We start from the raw sequence: 20,599 nt of genomic DNA, 5'->3' as shown, positions 1-20,599 counted from the left end.
AAAGAGGAGGTGGACGTGCTGTAAGCATGCGCCGCCCTCTGATGAGCACAATAAATGCAGCCGTCGTGTTTCGTGGCTGTCCGCTACGTCACACTCAACTCAGACTCGTGACTGGAAGCGAAGTGAGTACCGTTATTTTACACGATTTTGAACGACTAGCTAACAAGATATAAAATGCAAATGGGCGTTTTGTAGACATAGTACTTTAAATACGTCTTTGATTTCCTTGTAAAATTAGGCTCCGTTTGTTTGTATATATAACTATAGATCGACTTGTGTTGTGCTGTGATTCATTTCTAGACTAAAGTCTGGAATACACTACAAGACTTTAAAATCTGATAAGATTTTTTAAAAACTAGACATCATACACTTGCAGACTTTTTGAACGTTTGCATAGAAAACAATACATGATAAAATACTTTCTGCAACAGCTTTCTGCAAAAGTCTTGAAGTGTATTCCAGCCTTGAGATGATCACTGAACTCATCGAAAGAGCTGAAAACAACGTGTAAAGTGTTATTTTACCAATGTCATTAGTATTGCCTATTGTTTTTCATGTACTATTATTGACAACATTAATGTTCACGAGATGCAATAATAGTCTGTACATTCAGGAAAAAATGTGTCAGGTAACCTTAAAGGTTTCTAATGTGTTAACATACAAATTAATTCCTTAAACTCATGTAAAAATTGTGTTTAGTCATAGTCTTAGTCATTCTGATTACATAAAATTACACCAACAGTTTTAGGGTAAGATCTCTTAGGGTACAGTATTACACAGTTCCACTTTTCACTGTATAATGTAATATGTAACGTAATATTTATTGGCATTACAACTTCTCAAAACATGAATTAGTTTGAATAATTTTGCACATTTCTTCCTCACAAATTCAGCTCCAAAAAGATGGAAAAGCAGGTAGTGGATAAGGCGAGAGAAGCGTTCCAGTCGGGCAAGTCCAGATCCCTGCAGTACAGAAAACAACAGCTGAGAGCTCTGCACCGACTCATCACTGAACGCCAAGCTGACATCGCACAAGCTCTCAAACAAGACATCAACAAGGTATGACACTTGTTTTGACAAGAACAAATCGAAATCATCATTTTCTATTAAAAACAAACTGAAATGTTATTGTGACTTTAAAACAGAGTGTGTATGACACTACACTATTTGAGCTTATCGGCCTTGAGAATGACATCAAGTTGGCAGAGAGTAATCTGGCTGATTGGGCGGCTCCTCAGCCTGCGAGGAAGAACCTCGGCACTGCGATCGATGATGTTTACATAAAACCTGAACCTTTGGGTGTAGTGTTAATAATCGGTGCCTGGAATTATCCGTGGGCTTTGACCCTGCAGCCCCTGGTTGGAGCCATTGCAGCTGGTAGGCTGTGTTCTTTTCTAACAAATCTCTTTTATGTTTTGAAAAGCATAACCATTAACAAATCAGATGATTTCAACACCACTTCCTCTTGTTTTAGGCAATGCAGCGGTGGTGAAGCCGTCAGAGCTGAGCGAGCACTCTGCCAGACTTCTGAAAGAGCTTCTTCCTCAGTATCTTGATAAAGTACATTAAACTCATTTTGCCTTGATTTTAATCAGAAAAAAAAACTGCACTTTGTAAGGCCAATGTTAAAATCTTACAGGAGATGTATCCGGTGGTGAAAGGAGGTGTTCCAGAGACCCAGGAGCTGTTGAAGCAGCGTTTTGACCACATCTTCTACACTGGCAACAGCACAGTGGGCAAACTGGTTATGGAGGCAGCCGCTCGCCATCTCACACCGGTCACTTTGGAACTGGGTGGAAAGAGCCCCTGTTATATCGATAGGAACTGTGACATTGCTGTGGCGTGCAGGTAGTGTTACACTTTTTGGAACATGAAAACAGATCGTTAAAAAAACAAGATAATAATTGCAAAATGTTTATCAGACGAATTACTTGGGGCAAGTTTGCGAATTGTGGCCAGACCTGCATTGCACCTGATTACATTCTGTGTGAGGCAAGCATCCAGGACAGGATCATTGAGGAGATTCGAAACACATTGCGGGTTTGTACTCGTTTTTTTAGGACGATGTAGCGCTGATCAAATTGGTGTTTGGATATGAATACAATTTTGACTATTCTAGGAGTTCTACCCTGAGGATGCAAAAAGCTCTCCAGATTATGGACGCATCATCAACACACGTCACTTTGATAGAGTAATGGCTTTGATGGAGGGATGTACAGTTGCTATTGGAGGAGAGAGCGATGGGTCACAGTGTTACATAGGTAACTTTATTTAAATGAACCCTGACTACAAATAGTAAAAGCAATGACATATTGATTAGTTGCCAAAATGTACATGTTCTCTTTTTCATTAGCTCCTACAGTTCTACGTGATGTTTTGCCCCATTTCAGAATCATGCAGGAAGAAATATTTGGACCTGTGCTGCCCATAATCACTGTTGATAATCTGAGTGAGGCCATACATTTTATCAACAAAAGGGAAAAACCTTTGGCGCTTTATGTGTTTTCCTCTGATAAAAAGGTAAGAAAAAAATGATCCTCTTAGTATTTTTGTTTTGTTTTCTAGTATCATCAAAGTTGAGTTAATGCTTAAAAATGTCTGTCAGTGTGTATAAAGTAAACTTAATTCAATTTTAACATAATTTAATACACTTCATTTAGATTTTTTAGACATTTGTACTGAAAAACAAGACAAATAAGTTTTGCAGTGCATTTCAAATCAATTTTATTTGCTTTTAAAATTCAGTTAAATCTTATTTTTCTATGTTCTATTTAGGTGATTAAACGCATGTTAACAGAAACCACCAGTGGAGGAGTAACCGTCAATGATGTCATGATGCACTACACTCTTAATTCTTTACCTTTTGGAGGTGTGGGTAAGCCAACCAATAAGAAATCATTCAAATCATTTGGAAATAAATACTACTAATGCACAAGTAAGGATAAATTCAGAATATACATATGATTTTGACTCACGTGGACTTTCTCTCTGTAAAAGGAAACAGTGGAATGGGGAGCTATCATGGAAAACATACATTCGACCAGTTGAGTCACCATCGTGCCTGCCTTATCAAGTCTTTTGCTATGGAGGGTTTAAATGACGCCCGATATCCCCCACTAACAGCAGCCCGAGTGCGCAGGGCCAAAGTTGTCCTGCAGAGTCGCTTGTGCCATTGCAGTGGCATGTTTGTGTGGGCGATCATCTCTACAATAGTGTCCATAGCTCTGCTCATTGCATTACTAGTTGTACTACTATAGGTAACAGATTTTATTACTTAAGATGCATTGTTGAATACTTCCTTATAATTGGTTAACACACGTTCCTATAGGATGTTTCTTACATTTTCCGCAAGCTGTGAAGTGCTTCCTGACTGGTTTGCCACATAACATCTGTGTTGTAACTGCACTGTTAAACTATTGAACATTAGTCATCCAACGAGTAACATTTAACTAAAGGGTCTGTTAAAAAATGCATACAATAGATTTTTTTGTCATAATTCATCGACTTAATAAGTATTTCCCAACTGACTGCCTTTTGGATGAAACTTTTCATGACTCTAGATTAGGTCTAACAATGCACTATTGTTCATAGTCACTGTCCGATCCCACTTCCAAAGGAGACTTTCATGTGATGCACCAGCTGCCGCTGCTTCAATTTCATTGTATATTTGAATCATTCTGATACATGCACATGTACAGTACATTTACATGCGAGTTGATTTCCACTTTCTTCAATACACTATAGACACACAGGCGTTTAATATGTTTTTAACCATCTTAATAAAGCTTGTATAAAAATATCAAAAATTCAGCAGAACTGCTGAACAGTGCACAAGAGAGTAGTATAAGTTAACTAGATGCCTAGATAAGTTAGCATTATGTCTGTTTGTACAAGTAAAAATGATCCCTTTGTTGACCTAATGATCTGGGCCTGTATTCTTAAAGCTTCTAAGAATCCTCTAAGAAAGCTCTTAATTTAGCTTAAAAACTTCTACGTTGATTCAGGACCAATCTGAGAGCAACTCTGAGCAAGGAAAAGACAAAAACTTTTATCTTAGTGAGAAGGCGGGGCTGACCCTGTTGCTATGTCTTTTGAAGACTGTGATTGGTTGGTTGGCCAAGAAGGAAAAAGGAGCGCTTTTAAGTATAGGGTCGAAATTAGGTTTTAAATTGCACGTGTAATTTTTTTCTGTTTTATCTTACTCGCACGCACACGCATTCTTTATTTTTTATTTACCATGCTGTTAATGTCAACGTGTTTGATAGAAAATGAACAGTGACACAATAAGTTTTTGTAAGTGCTGTAATTGTTTGTGTGATCTCTGCTGCTGCATTTCTCCAGTTGCTAAATATGTTTACTTAGTATTTAATGCTAAACTTACATCACATGACAGCATTTGAAGTTATAGCTGCAATCAGTTACATTATGCCATTACTATTTTCCCTGTTTATAACCTCCCTCTGTTGTCTGATATCGATCACAAAATTAGACCTAAACAGTTTCAACAAATGAAATTTCCTAAGTCACAACCAATAAGCTCTCCCTATTTTTCATAAACATTTACTTAGTAACTTTTAATTAAAGTCACTGAGTGCAGCTGTGACACGTCAGAGGAGACCTGGCCCTCCCGGCTGAGACTGGTTTCACCATCAGACTGGTTTTTTTTCTCCATTTATTTATCATTAGAGTTTGGGTTCCTCGCCACAGGGCCATGTTGGCTTGCTCACCGGGGGACCGCCTTTATTAGATATTATTTATTAGAATGATCTTGCTTATTCTATAAACACCATGTACTGTGCTGTGTTTTACCTTTTCGGAATTTTTCAGTTTTTCTTATTTTCTCCTGTAAACCTGCTTTGAAACAATGCACATTGTGAAAAGCGCTATAGAAATAAAATAAAATTGAATTGAATTATAACATATACACTATGTTACTAATTCAACAAGGGAAGAGTTTATTAACAAAAACAGATAACTACATTTTTTATTCAAAATTCAAGTTTTTATTGTGCATTTAAATATCAATCAAACCGTTTGTTTTTTATTGTTTTTTATTTAGTAACAATAACTTTAAAAAATACAGCTAACAAATACAATAAAACACATGATAACACAATAAACTGAAACTGAGAGAATTTTATGTAAGACTTGTGGTTTTGCAGCAAGTTTATAGTAGCTTAATTGAGTGTTTTAGGGTATAATATAACTGTATGGTTTGGTAGAATAACATCTGTGAATAAAGCAAAATTGAATAGAATTACCAGGACAGAGGGTAAAATTATAGGTTCTAAACAAAAGTCAGTTGATCAGTAATACGGAATGGCTGTTAAGAGGAAAGCTTTGGTAATAACTAGAGATATAACACACCATCTGAATCATGTTTTTGAATTGCTTCCATCTCGTCGTCGTTATAGAACACCGAAAACAACTAAGGCAATGTATAAACAAACATTTGTACCAAATGCAGTAGGTCTTTTGAATAAGGGTTAGGATGTGAATGTTTTACATTTTAATTTAATTTATTATGTTGAGGTGGATGCTGTGTATTGTATTGTTATGTATTGTGATGCTGTGTTGTTAATTGTATCGTTGATTGTATAGCGAGACCAAAGACCAATTTTCAGCCAAGGCTGGATAATAAAGTACAAACAAACTAAACTAAACATAACACAATAAACAACATGATTTTTAAATTATTTTTAAAAAGAAGTTATCTTATGCAAATAAACTACGTATATGTTCATATAAAGTATATGTTCAGCTAATTGTAAGCATGTTGCCTGTCTTATTAACAGTTAGCAGATATTAGTAGTCTTTATGGTTGAGCTCATTGCCATGAAATCTTTCTAAAATGTTTACGTTTCAAGGTAGACTGCCGATGTTACAGCCATTTTAGGATTGTTGTGAGTTGGTCTTCACTACCCTTAACGTCTCACAGGTTTAGGTGCTAAAACGCTTTATGACATACTCTAAAGCACAACAATTTAGGAGTCCTAAAATTAGGAAAGACATGCCCATTATTTTTAAGAGTTTCTCCTAAATCAGCAAGTTAGGAGCTACTTTTAGCCTTAAGATATTTTGTGAATAGGGGCCTAGGGCCCGTATGTATAAAACTTCTAAAAAAAAATGAGAAAACTTTAAACTTTTTAAAACTTTTTTAAGAGTATAGGAGACTTTTATAAAGAACCTAAAAGCAACTTTCAGTAAAGTTTAAAACTGATTCTTAAATTCTGAATTAAGTGTTGTAAATTAAGGACTACAATGATTTATACACAAAATGGCCACCCTTGACCTCTGAATCAGCCAATAGGGAGCCTGCAAGGGTGAAGTCAGAGCAGCATGGCACCATTCATGACTGAATTAAGACATTACTTAATTAAACATTACATTAATATATATATATATTGTAAATTAATTTATATATACAGCTGCAATCCATAACTTATTTGGGTAAAATAAACCAAAATTTTGTTATTGGGCAAGTACATAAAAATCAGTGTTGAAAACTGTCTGCCTACCTTACCCAGATTTACAATGGTAAGCTTATAATAGTGATTGATATCACATAGAGCTTTATTGCCAAGTATGTTTGCACATACAAGGAATTTGTTTTGGTGACAGGAGCATCCAGAGCACAGAAACAGCAACAACAGTACACAGAGACTATAACACAATAGAATACAGTACACAGATGATTTAAATAAGGGCCTATGGGTATAAAAAATTAAGAAATACAATACAATAAACATAAGATAAAGACATAGAGAGTAAAGCTATGTGTGTATGTAAATATGTACAAGTAAAAAATAAGAATAGACTATTGTATGTACAAAGTATGTGTAAAAATTGTTGTATAAGTTGTATAAAAAATAGATAGTGTGTTATCTGGAGGATATAATTAATTTGAGCTGTATGATTTTGTGGGAAATTTGACATCGGTTGACTTCAACCCAAATTAAGATACATAAAGTAGTTAGGAAACTTTATGAATCACACTTATTCTTAAGTCTAGGAATAATAGTAAAATGACGTCATTCTTAGAATTTTGACACACGTAAGAGTACATTTTTACTCTAAGATGCTTTACATACGGGCCTTGATGTTCACCAACGTAGCCATTTTAAATCCTGATTAAAAACACACTTGTTTAGCCGTATACAACCTGAGCACTGTGCTGGTTTACATCAACTGCACTTTTTGATTCAACTTTATTTTATTCTTTTTATAGATACAAATATTTTGAAACCAATTTTATTTCAGTTTTATTGTCTTTTAAATTCTAAAGTTGTATTTGTAATTTTAAATCTTCTGCTTTTTAAAGATGTCTTTATCCATTATGTATTTTATTTTTCCTTTGTCAATCATTTTATTTAAAGAACTTTGAATTACCTTGAAATGTGCTATATAAATAAACTTGCCTTGGCTTGCCTTGCCTTATAGTAATTGTTAGTCAATTTTTATTTGCACCTTAACAAATTTGATAAACATAATAATCAAAATATAGTAAAAATGAAATATTACTGTTGTTTTTACCATCTTATTATCGTATAGTGTGATTGTGAACACTATACATGTGGCAAAACAGCTTTATTTTTGGAATAGTATATTTGATCATGTAATACTGTATTCTATTGTGTTATGGTCTCTGTGTACTGTTGTTGCTGTTTCTGTGTTCTGGATGCTCCTTTCACCAAAACAAATTCCTTGTATGTGCAAACATACTTGGCAATAAAGCTCTTTCTGATTTTCTGATTTGTTCAAAGGGTGTATTTCTGCAATTTCCAGCAATGTGCAGCAGAAGGCGCTCTCCTACAACTTGAAATTGCTACATACACATTTTTCACAGGTTGATCTGTATCACATAGCCTACTACAAAACTACTCCAAGATTCATTTTGGACATTTGATATTATGTAAGCAGTTGTTAGTCTGTTTATTACTGGCCAGACTGACAAAACATTGAGGTTATGACATAACCTTTTACCACAGACTTAATTACACAACAAGGTATGTTAGGCCATACTATTATGATTATAGTCATGGCTGATGGGATCATTAGGCACAATGTGAAAATCATTTTTTTTAAATTAAAATGATACTTTATAACACAAACTGATTGTATTATTGTGGGCTGATCAAGTGTCTGACATGTAAACTGTTGCTATGCAACAAAATGTATGTTCTCTACTACACTGAATGCAGTATTTCTAACAACATAATAATAAAACTATTAACAATTAAACCCTCACCCACTGCATTGCCATTTGTAGTCATCACACTTTGTTTCTCAATGATGTTACAATGAAATCGAGATTTAATAGAGTCCAGTTGCTCCTGAAGCCTGGCAATAGATGCAAAATCTAAAATGAACGATGTCTTAATAATCACATCTCGCTCACAAACTGTATTAGTTTTGTCATCTGTTGTCTCTTTTGCTAAAATAATAAGAAAGAAATTGAAAACACATATCCTCAGTCTCACCGGCTCCAGTGTTTCAGTTTCCATGGAAACACATTAACCCCTAACCTTGACATGTACGATGGTTATGAATGTGTGCTTTAAGTGAGTGCTCCTCCCACGCCATGGCCGTTCTTTTCCATTCCAAACTCTGTGTTTGCTTTCTCATATATGCCAACAGATTGTTGCAAGCCAAATGACTAACCGACCGGCAATGAATGCAAAATCACGCATATGACATTTTCATTACCTAACTACAGCAGACCGTTGACGTATTAGCAGTCAATCGCGAACATAATGCTCTTTGTTTTTCACCAAACACCATTGCGGACGGATTGAAAAACTTCTGGTCTTAATCGTTGATCTTTTTTATAAGGAATTGCATGCTGCTCAGACAGCTGTGAAGTCCCAGCAGGTCCAGGTTACTTACATCTCTGGTGCAACCTACTTTCCTATAGGCCTAAAATGAAAATCAGTCAAACTAGTCCCTCTTCATGTTTGTTTGTGGTTTTTGCAAAGATTTAACCAGTAAAAAGTAGCTTTTGTCCGACAGTGACGATAGGTAACTGGGAGAAGATTGTTTGTCATGCCAGGTTATGGGTTTGATTCCTATTAAACACCTGTAAAATGTAAACGTTTTGAATGTAGGTTGCTCTGTATGCAACCGCACACCAATTGAATATATATATATATATTTTTTTAATATTGTATTTCAAGTTTTAAACATTTTTCAAAACAAATCCCACCATGCCAGCAAAAAGTAAATAAATAAATACACCCATAATCGAACGATAGCCGGAAAAGTTTATTTCCAAAATGAGATAACTCCGCTTTTAAACTTATACAAGAATCATGTTTTTTATTGTGCATTCCAATTAATATCAATCAAACTGCATTTGGGTTGAAATTTAAAAAACGGAGTTATACATACAGTACATTCATATGTAAATACACACACACACACACACGCACACACACACACACACACACACACACACACACACACACATATATATATATATATATATATACAGTATATATATACATGTACAAATACACATACTATAAGAAAAATAAATAAAAGTAAACACATTTTTGATGTTATGTTAACTGGTTTTATGCAAGTCAAATGTTCTTTAATACGATCAAGCTGACTACCTAAAGCTAGATTAACAACAGTAAATTGTAAGGTTTAGGTATAGCACCTTAATAATTATTACGATTTAGAAGTATTAACAATGGAGTTTTGTTTGCCTTGTTGCTATGCAGAGGTTTATTCAAAAGAATTAAGGATTGTGTTTCACTGTAAACACTGAACTTAATGCATCCAGAGGCACTGCCTTCCCATGCAGCCCACTTTAAATCACTTTCATGAGCGAATTAGTGGAAAATCTAGTGGTTTCCTTTAACCTCCCGTCTCTTATTTGCTCAAATTCTCTCTCTTCCACCCATAACTTCTTCCTCCTGCTGACTAACCCCGCCGCTTTATGTTCATTCAACCTCTTCTCAACAGAAGCTGTGCGCTAACTCTCTGAGGCCTTTCACTGTAGCCATTGTTCCAACTTTTAGCTGCAAGGCCAAAAAGTGAGCAAGTCTCTCTCATGCGTGTCTGCGTCGCACCCCGATTCTTCTGCTCGGTGAAACATCCTCCCAGCTTCATGGTGCAGGGATTGGGTTCTCAGACCCTCTAACAATGGCCAGTAAAGCACATGAGAGAGCCCCTTGTCCCTGTCAAGGGCTTTGTTGTGACTAGTGTAGGCACAGCAGTTTTTGGTGGTGGACGGAGAATAAATCTGATCTCTGGGGGAGAGTGATGTTTCATGTAAAGATGAATGAGTGTAGCTGAGTAGATGTTGTGTCAAACTCATTCTTCACACAGCTTTTGATACTGAGACTTTAGAGAATGAACAGGGCTTTTAAGCAGATCATTTATGTTTAGCGCACTCACGTTCTTTCATTAGGTTTCCCTGTTGTGTATCCAGGGGGTTCAATGAATTTCTTAAATACGGAAGATCAAAATGAAAGATTCACCAATACAAAATTTCTACACCGACACCGATAGCTGATTATTCAGAGTGATATCTGCCGATACCGATTTTGAGATTAAATTAAGATTTCTTAACTTTCTGAATATTATTCATTCATACAATGACATTGAACATCAGACTGATGATGTTTCTTAACATTTTCTAAATACAGAGGACAAATTCGTTGTATTTTCTTGTCCTCTTTTGATTGACAGGATATATCAGCCCCTGATCATTGGCTGTTTTTTAAGTATGGGCCAATAGACGATGAAAATCGACCGATAGCGATTATTGGCCGATGTATCGGTGCATCTTTAATCAAAATGAGTGATTTTTACAAAACTGATGGCAAACCTCTTCAGATGTTGAATGCTGCTGAACAATTTGGATATGCTGAATATGTGTAGGCCTATCTATTAGTATTAATTATTCAGCATCAAATTACACAATGTATGAAATTTATACAACATGTACTGTACATTTGTACATGGATAGTCATCGGTTCATAATGACTGTAAATCATGCTGTTTTTTACACAGCTACTTACCAATGTACATAGACAGAAATACACGGAAAGTTATGATTCGAGTTAAAATGATTAATATTATGTGCATATTATGTGATATGAAAGACTAGTAGTAAAGAGAACTAGTAAAGCTATATAGGAAATCTTGCTTGAAAACACTAGCGAATCATGCAGTTTAGCTGTCAAAATTATACAAAAATATTTGGAATATTACAGAATTTTAGTCTTTGATATTATGATGTAAATGTTCAAAAAAAAAATGTGATGGTACTTTATTGCTTTAAACTCTTTACTGAATTTACTGCTTTCACTTTGACATTGTTCTCCCTATGACATTACTACTGGGAAAGGCTTTTTTCAATTTATTAGAAGTGGTTTGGCGCTCAATTATTTCCAACTGTGACTTTAAAATGTTGCAAGAGCCAGCACAGTGTGTGTATAGGTGTGTATGAAACATTATCTTTTCTCATTTGGCTGGTTGTATTCCCTTTCTGGCATCTCTGAGACATGTTGTGAAGCTGTCAGGTAGCGGTGATGATTCATGTCTTCTGTACAGCTCACTGCTGCATGTGCCACAGAGAGAGTTTTCCTCTTTTCTGCACACTTCTCTTTGACTCATATGACCAGACACTGCATAACTCCTGCTACCAGAAAAAGATTTGCATGAAGTTTTGGAACAGTCATATTGAAACACACAGATGTTTTTTATCCATGCGCACTCAATCTTTTTTCTTCCGAACTGAGAGCGTAGATGTGCATTTGTTGTTTTGTTTAGGAGCTCAGCAGCTCTGAGCATAACATGTCAGCCGATTTCAGTGCCAACAGCATTTAAAGTCTTAAATTCCTTAAATATTACTGACCCAGTTCTGAGATTTACCAGAAACCCATTTCTCCTTGAAATAGGAGGTCCTTTTAGAAGCGATTAATAAGAATGAGTGATTCATCGTGAAGTCCAAAATGTCCGCTTTAAATTAGAACCAGATATTATCATCTTAGGATGTAAATGGACTTTTGGCCATTTCCTGCTGACATGTGGCTTCAGTTTGATCTGGCACAGAATTGAAGTTAAAATATTTATTTTGATTGCTGAAGCCCCATACCAGCTGCTTTCTGTTGTCATTTGTTTCAAATGAGCGTTTCTTTTTTATAGTGCCATCTAAGGATTGACATCAATGTTGAAATGCAAATATGGATTTCAGATAACTAAGCACCTTTCGCCACTGCAATTAAACCCAAAGCCACATGTTGATGTTTCCAGACAGTATTGATCTCTAGTTTCCAGCTGGGGGTGTCCATTTACATATTATTATCAATGTGCGAAGGCGCTTTTTGTGCTATTTGTTTAAGAGATTAATTACCTGCTGTAAACAATGCAGTTTCCATTACGTCTCAACCAGTTTAATGCTTTTATTTGAACAGATTTATCAAATGTTTGTCGGTGGATTCTCATATATGTTTAATATTAGTGATATGTAAAAAAATAAATAATGTCTTTCAAAAGAGCATTTATTCAAATATTTAGTGGTCTTAGTGAACTAACATTACCAAAAAAACCAACAACTTACCGCTCATTCAAGCTATATATTGTGCATTATTTTCAAACCCATGACCTTGATGTTGCAGGCACCATGATCTATTCAGAACACCTTAGCAACTGCCTAACAATGTCCTGGAAACCACTCACCATTGCATGCCAATATTTGTTCCTCAGAAAATGTGAGTCTACCTGTCTGTTTGCTATAAAAGGCGAGTCAAGGATGCTGCTGAGGTAAAAAATAATAAAGTGTGTTCATTTTTTCTGACTGAATCATCTTCACGAATGTCCGCAGAAGTTCTGTTTGTCTTTCTTATCTCTGTCTGTTTGAGTTTTATTATGTACTTTTATGTTTCAGGTTATAGGCTGGAAAATATCTCAGTCAGTACTATAGTAGAATTATCACGGTACAATTCTCACTTTAAAAAAAAAGTCACAGTGAACGTGACAACTCTCGTTTTTTTTGTGGAATATTGTAGTGTTTTTATTTAAATAACTTATCTGTGCACTTTGTTTTTTAATTCACGTGCCTTCATAATCTTCAATCAAAAACGTTAACCAAGCGACCTCTCTTTACTTCCTGTCACGAGTAATGGCGAGTGGGCGGGGCCTTTAAACATTTATTTATGCTTAGGAAAAGATCAGCGATTAGCAATTGACAACTCATGATATTGACGCAAATGGACACAATCGCTACTTCCATTTCATGCCGACTTTAAACATTTTTTGTGTTTATTAAAGGGATAGTCCACCCAAAAATGAAAATTATGTCACAATTTACTCATCTTCAAGTTGTTTATACAAATCTGTATAAATGTATTTGTTTGGTTGAACACAAAGAAAGATATTTGGAAAAATGTTAGCAACTGACATTTATGGGGCACCATTGACTACCTTAGTAGATTTTTTTTGTTCTGTTAAAGACAAAAGAAGATATTTTTAAGAATTTAGGAAAGCAAACAGTTCTCGGGAACATTTGACTTCCCCAGAAATATCAGTTGCTGAACATTCTTCTAAATATCTTTCGTTGTGTTCAGCAGAACAAAGACATTTATACAGATTTGGAATGAGGTTGTGTAACTCATGACAGAATTTTCATTTTTGGGTGAACCATCCCAAGGCTCAGTCAAGTCATGTCATGTTAATAATTCATTTTTGTTATGAAGGTGTTCATGTATGTTACAGATGTTATAAAGTCATTGACATTGTCGCAAAAGAGAAGAAAAACACATTGTGAGGGCTGTTTCTGTCTGTGGTTACTATAGTTTTGGGTCAGTTAAAGACTCAATTAAAGCAGTTCATGTGTTGAACTGGAGAAATTCAGCCCTGTTTCTATTGAGATTGTTTAGGTAATGAACTGAAGCGGTTGTGTTGACTTTAAATTAACCTCAACCCTAATTATTGTAGATTCCACATTGTTACAGTGAGTTCAAACTCAAATTGAAGTGATTGGAGATTTGTACTTGTATAGTTAGGAAAATCAAATCTAATGAGGTTTATACTCTGTGGTATGCAATATAAAGTTATTTTTAAACGTATATTTAAATATACTGTATTATATGGTAAGTTATAACTTTCAGTTAACCAATCATGTCTGTTGCATTTTATATTCTTTAGCTGTTAAAGTGATCACCCAAAAATTACAATTCGGTCACTGTAAAAAAATTGCAGGGCACCAGAAATAAACCACATTTTCCCAGTTTTTCCATTTTCTGTAATTTCACGTTGACTGTATAAAAAATTGATGAAAAAAAATTACAGGTTTTTTACCAGTGTACTCACCCCTTTTTTCCTTTTCAAACCTGTATGACTCACTTCTGCTGAAAACAAAAGAAGATATTTCTATTGCATAGACACAAAACCAATGCAAGTCAATGGGTACCGCCGTTGTTCGGTTACCAACATTCTTCAAAATCTTCTTTTATATTCTGCTGGAAAAAGAAAGTCATACAGGTTTTAAATGACAAGAGTGTGAGTAAATGATGACAGAATTTTCATTTTTTGGTGAACTATCTCTTTAGTGTGTACGTCAACAGGAGGACACCACTGGCCTTGTGCCCCCGAGCACAGATGGTGTTGAGACAGTGTAACCAGACCCCACTGTAGATGAGCATTGACGGGTATCAAATGACAAATACAACTTTCCCTGGGTGGCAGAGCCCGGATCTGCCACTTCACAGCAGGGGATTGTTGCTTCTGACACAGAGGACACTGAGTTTGCAGATACTATAGCACATACCAGACAAGAGTGCTGTTGTCCTCTATACTGACCGGCAGAATGTCTGACCTTGCATATTTATAAGGTCTCCAGAACCGTCTCGGCTCTTGATTGGTCTCATATTTTGCCATTCATGTATCGGATGAGGCCATGAATCCTTTGGCCATTTGAAAAGACAATAAAGTGTCAAATCTTATTAAGGTATGAATCTGTTTTGTTTGATTCGCCAAATGCACAGGGAGAAACTGTCTGTGTTTGCAGGATGTGATTTGATTTGAGACAAATCCCAGTTTAAACTGTTTCTTCCCACCATTCTTGTGTGTCTGTCTATGAGGATGTGCCTAGGAATAGACTAAACATGAATAGGCCCTGCATGTGTAAAAAGTTTCTAAACATTGAAAAAGCATAAAATATTTCACTGTATAATTTTATCTCTGGTGGGTGGGATTGAATGGTGGGTGGATGATGCGGCTGCTTGTTTGAAGCTCATTGTTTGCATGTTGCGCAGCGAGAGGAGCAGAGATGAAGGATATTTCTGAGGCTCCGTCGCCAGCTCTTCTGCCATTACTGTAGTTCCGCTCGCTTTAATGAATCTGACTTGGCGTTTATTTGATGGGCTTTGTGAGAGTCATTGAAGGTCATTTAATCTCTTTATGAACTGTCAACCGCAGAGGATGTCCTCTGTTGTTTTCCCTGTCAGCCCCATTGATTTATTACTTCTGCTCTGACATACCTAACAGGCTTTTTTCTTTTGTCGAGGCTTGTTCTAGTTTAACCCTAGCTATTGTGCTGTTCGCAACACAATAAATTATTGATCCTATCAATGCCATCAAAGGGCAGAGGTGTAGATTGTTCTGCTCGGAGATGTTGGATTCGTAGGGAATCTGCCAGGCATTCCAACATTCAGTGGGAAGCCTTTGATAAGGAATGGAAGCTGTTATATCTGCAAAGGGAGGATCATTCATCCAGGTCGTTTTCAGATACGGTTTCAGGTACGATTCAGATGTTCCTCTCCGTATTGGAAACATGAAACTGCCCATGAAATCTCTGATATAGGCTGCTAAGCCTGCATCATTACAAGGAGGTCAGAGGTCTCTTATGCAGATGTCTCTTGAAAAGACTGCCTCTCCGTTTCTGAAGGACCAAGTGGAATGTGCTATGCCACGAGTCTCATGACCCTCAGATATGTTCCACTGCCCCCTGGTTAAGATATATGACCAGACGGTGAGGTAGAGTTACCACACCATGTGAATAATGTAACATTCTTCGACATCTTCCTTCCTTTACTGCTGTGATAACACTATGTTACCGATAACAGCATTGAAGATAGATAGAAGACAATTCTTGCATAAAATATGTTTGTTATAGTGGAGTTTAAAAATAGAAAATGTGTTCATAGTACTTCTATAAAAGTTATTTCAGCCCAATTAACTCGGATAAACATATCGGCAGACATATGTATTCAGAGGCAGTGACCTCAGACAAGGCTGTTTGTCCACTTTTCAGCCTGACTGAATGTTAGACAAATGACAGACTAATTTTTTTCTCTGTAGGGGCCGGATGTGGACGTTTCCTGCAGCAGTGTCCGGCATGCGCTCTATTCCTAACCGACAGCACTGTCTTTTATGCTAGTCTTGTTTGAGACTGTAAAAAAAGCAGCAGTACACTGTAAAAATTAAGAGTAAGATTTACTTCAGATTTAAAGAGTAACTATTGCAATGTCCTTAAAATTACATTTCATGCAGTGTGTATAGCTGTGTGTGGATGTAAGCCGTCTGCCAAGTTGTAAAGCCAAAAGTGGACGAATAACAAAGTTATTGGCTTGGGAAAAAAGGAGTCGACTCTGAATCACACAAACGAGTCGTCTGTCTTTCTAATTTCAGTTCCGGGTCAGATTTAAGTCACTCCGTGTAATGCGACACTGCACGCGGTAGACCAATCACAGCAGACTAGACCATCTGACTAATCAGATCAGAGTAGGCTTACAGAAAGGAGGGGATTATACAGATGAATCGCCGAACGAATCATTTGAGAGTCAGTCAAGAAGTGAGGTAATAATAACTGCCTATTGGCAAAGTAGGACCTTAAAAATCGCAAAATATTTACTCTTTAAGATTTACTTATTTTTTGTGTAACTTTGCACAAAATTTGCACGCTGTTTTCATAGTAAATGTTACTTTAAAAACGGTGTGCAAAAACTTGACAAAAAAGTAAAATTTACTTTGAAAAACTGTGTGCAAAACTTGAGCAAATTTACACAAAAAAGTAAGTAAATCCTATAGTTATTTTTAACAGTGGTGTTCATTCATAAATAAATGGAGACAAATCTGACGTATTCAAAAAGGTCATTTCTGCCTTGCTAGCATCAACAGATGGAATTGGAAAATCGACTGTCTGTTTCTCAAATACTTCCCCGTCTTCCATTGTTCCAAACAGATGATGATCCCGACCCAAACACATGCCCTTGTTTAAGCCATAATTCTGTGTTGGGCTTGCTGTGATGCTCAAATAAACCAAGATATACTCATTTTTACTTTCTCTGACATTTAATGTCTGTTTTTAAATGCATGTAACCAAATTTTCTTGAATCTATTCACATAACATCAACTGTGCATGATTCAAATACTGATGTTGCTTAAGTTTAAACCCCCAGTGAGTGAGTGATGAAAATCAGCTTTGTCAAAAATCAGACCAGGCAGCCTACCAATCCTGATTCACCTCAGTTAAACTGCGGGGGACAGTCTGCTAATTCAGTGCCTGTAATACACGACGCAGCAGATTTTAATATCATCTTTGTCCTTGCATAATTTAGAAACTGCTATTTGTATAATGTCTAGCTGTTGGTTCTTGCTCTCTGGTGTAGAGCTGTATTTTTTATTCATATTGGTACCCTTGAGTATGAAGAGGCAAGATATCTGGGCCAAGCACGCCATCACCCTCCCATCTGCACCCCCCAAAGTTTTGTTTTTGGCAGAGCTTGAAGGCTTTACCTAATCAGGCCAGACACTGTGTGACTGATTAAGAATTTGATTGCAGCTTCGGTGGGGGCTGCTGCAGAGGACAGAGAGCTCACGCATATTCTGCCATCCATCTTCTATGGCAGATATTTAAAAACATAGAAGACTGACTGTATGCTAAGTACGTTTTTGTATTCTAGCATTCTATACAATGCCCAAATACCGGTTGCAACACCTCTCATTTTGTGCATTCTCAAAACATGTGTTTTCAATAAAGTATTAGCTAACCTAAAGATAACTGCTCTCAATTGTTGGTTCTACAAAGAACCATTCAGTCAAAGGTTAAAGAACCATTTCTTTCTTACCTTTTTAAGAACATTTTTCGCCGCATAGAACCTTTTGTGAAACAGAAAGTTTCTTCATGGAACCATTTAGACAAAAAAAGCTTCTTCTATGGCATCGTGATGCACCTTTATTTTTAAGAGTGTATGTGCATTTATATTGAAATGTGTTTACTGTTTAACATTTTTGCACATTTTTCATTGTTAACCAAATGCTTTTTTAATTCACGGTAAGAATTCAATTTGCTAATGACAGGCTACGTTACCCTGGAACATTAGTAGTAAAGTGTCTTGTTCAAGTGCACAGTGGTGTTGAACAGAATTGTGATCTCATTAACTCTGATTTATATGGGACTGACACTTTAGTCTTGGTGTTGACAACCTAGAACTCTTAATAGCACAACTTATCACAGACTAGAGGGAAAGGAATTCAAAAATAAATGAACAATTACTCCTCATAGTTAATGAATCGGTATTGTATCTTAATATTTATCATATTGATGTTACCCTCATCTTAATGTATTGTAAAGTCACAAATCCAATTGACTTTATATTTACTTGAAATCAAGACCAATTTTTCTCGTTGAATAACATTAGAAAAGTGCGGTAGATCATGCCGTTTCATGTAGATTTTAAAGCATGTATGTGATGTTGTGTTGTCAAACATAACGTACTTTCTCTTGCAGAACATAAAAGAAGGTATTTTGAAGAATGTTGGTAACAACAGCAGTATCCCGTCACTTCTACTGTAAGGACACAAAACCAATGCAAATCAACGGGTAACAAAGTTCTTTAGTTTTAATTCCGTGCAGGACACAGTGACTGTTCATGCAAGCAGTCAGCCACGTGAAGCCAGGGGAAGTGTTCACACTCAGCAGTGTCTTTTCTCCCTCTGCCCCTCAGCCTGTCCCACTGTAGATTTAAACAGGCCCATACGGTGACACACTGTGTTGCACCACACAGGCTGTGATTTCCTGCCATTCTCCCAGGACCCATCTGTTCCCACACTTTGGTGTGCTTTTTCAGCACCATCCATTCCCCTCTCCAGGGACATATTGTTTGAGATGCCATAACTGACCCACCTGCTTGTTAGTCATTGAGTAGCGGTCATATTTTTTGTAATGCACAGGTGATATTTGAATTGCCGGAGCTACAGACCAGGAACAACTGTCCCCAGGAGACACTGTGACCTTTGTTTGCTTGTCAACTTACTAACAAGAATGATGAGAATTCATTTTTGCACAAAACCTCAAAATTGACAACTTCCTTCTCGTGTGGACATATGGTAAAATCACTATAATCAGCTTGCGTCAGAGTTGAGTTTTACTGTTTTAAAGAGTAAGCTTGATGGAAGCTTATTTAAAACCTGTTCATAGATGTCTGAAATGATCAAGGTCTACTTTTCTCTTATCTTTACAATCTGCTATGATACAGTACACTGGGTTATTTTTAAACCTGTGTTGGGTCAAAAAGGGACAAACTCAACCACTGGGTTAAATTAACCCAGAAAATGTTTATATTTCACCCAGCAACACAGCATAGGTTAATTTAGACCCAGTGCTGGGTTGAAAAATTTTTTGGAGTATAATATGATTTACAATAACATATACACATCTTTACAAGAACCGCAGTTCAAAACGTTTTATGGCATATTAGAAAATGCACTATGATCATGATCCATTTTGAAGTGATGTTTCTACTCAATGGTGTAGCAACAAAAATTGTACAGCAAAATGATCTTCTTTTCAGTTACCTGTATGTAAAGGCATGAGGAGAGAGAAAAGCAATATTACAGAGCAACTTCCACCCATGTAGACCATAATACAAAAAGTCAACTTTTATTCACTAAACATGAAATATTTCATGAATATGACTCTAAAATAAAATTGATAATAAAATAGATTTTGTTGTAAACAATGATTTGTGTTCTAACAAATGTCAATAATTTATTTTTCGAAATATTTTTACTGTTTTACAAACGTAGCTTTCTTTAAAAAATGTATTTAAAATAAAATAACGCTGCAGTCCTAAAAAGAACAGCACAACTTCTCAACCAACAGCTGTGGTTTGCAGTACGCAATTTCCCTTTAAGACCCCTGTAACGTCTTGGTACACCCTGCGTCCATTCCGAAGTGATCATCCCTATGCCCTACTCCCTTCGAAGAGTAAAGCTCTTGATTTGTAAACTCTAGAGGGAAAAACGCAATTGTATCTTTTAACGTGTCCGTTTAAAATTCACTTCGCAAATTAGCAATAAAACAACGTTATTTTCTCTTCATTAGGAGGAGAACGTTTTGCGCGTTGTCCCCTTCCCGAAGGGCCCTTCGGAGGGCGATTTATCCCTTTAGGACACACCGACAGTCTCGCAAAACAAAACCACAGAGGGTGGTGAAAAGCCCACAGCTTGCTTTAACCAATAGCGGACGTCGACACAAACGCGTCAAACGCTCTTTGGACCAATCAGATTGATGCTATTAAAATATTTTTTCAGCCCCTCGACTAGCCACGGTGTTGCCTGGTTGAGAAAAAAGCGCCGCGCG

The 20,599-nt window shown here is 36.4% G+C and overlaps 1 protein-coding gene across 2 annotated transcripts; it reads left to right on the top strand.

Annotated features, from left to right (window-relative positions):
* The first annotated feature begins 87 nt into the window (after positions 1-87).
* On the top strand, positions 88-5,664 carry aldh3a1 (aldehyde dehydrogenase 3 family, member A1). 2 transcript variants are annotated; one of them, XM_057351171.1, is made up of 10 exons: positions 88-122; positions 894-1,059; positions 1,146-1,377; positions 1,475-1,560; positions 1,640-1,848; positions 1,923-2,040; positions 2,120-2,261; positions 2,354-2,520; positions 2,776-2,869; positions 2,998-5,664. In XM_057351171.1, exons 2-10 carry the CDS (start codon positions 904-906, stop codon positions 3,255-3,257), a joined length of 1,464 nt encoding a protein of 487 aa, XP_057207154.1. In that variant the 5' UTR covers positions 88-122; positions 894-903; the 3' UTR covers positions 3,258-5,664. The 2 variants fall into 2 exon arrangements, with proteins under 2 accessions (XP_057207154.1, XP_057207153.1); XM_057351170.1 differs by having other exon boundaries at positions 2,776-2,875.
* The last annotated feature ends 14,935 nt before the right edge of the window (positions 5,665-20,599 follow it).

Source organism: Triplophysa rosa, linkage group LG14, assembly GCF_024868665.1.
Source record: "Triplophysa rosa linkage group LG14, Trosa_1v2, whole genome shotgun sequence".
Taxonomy (NCBI): Eukaryota; Metazoa; Chordata; class Actinopteri; order Cypriniformes; family Nemacheilidae; genus Triplophysa; species Triplophysa rosa.
Note: the sequence above shows the minus strand (reverse complement) of the source record. Positions and strands in the feature narration are given on the sequence as shown.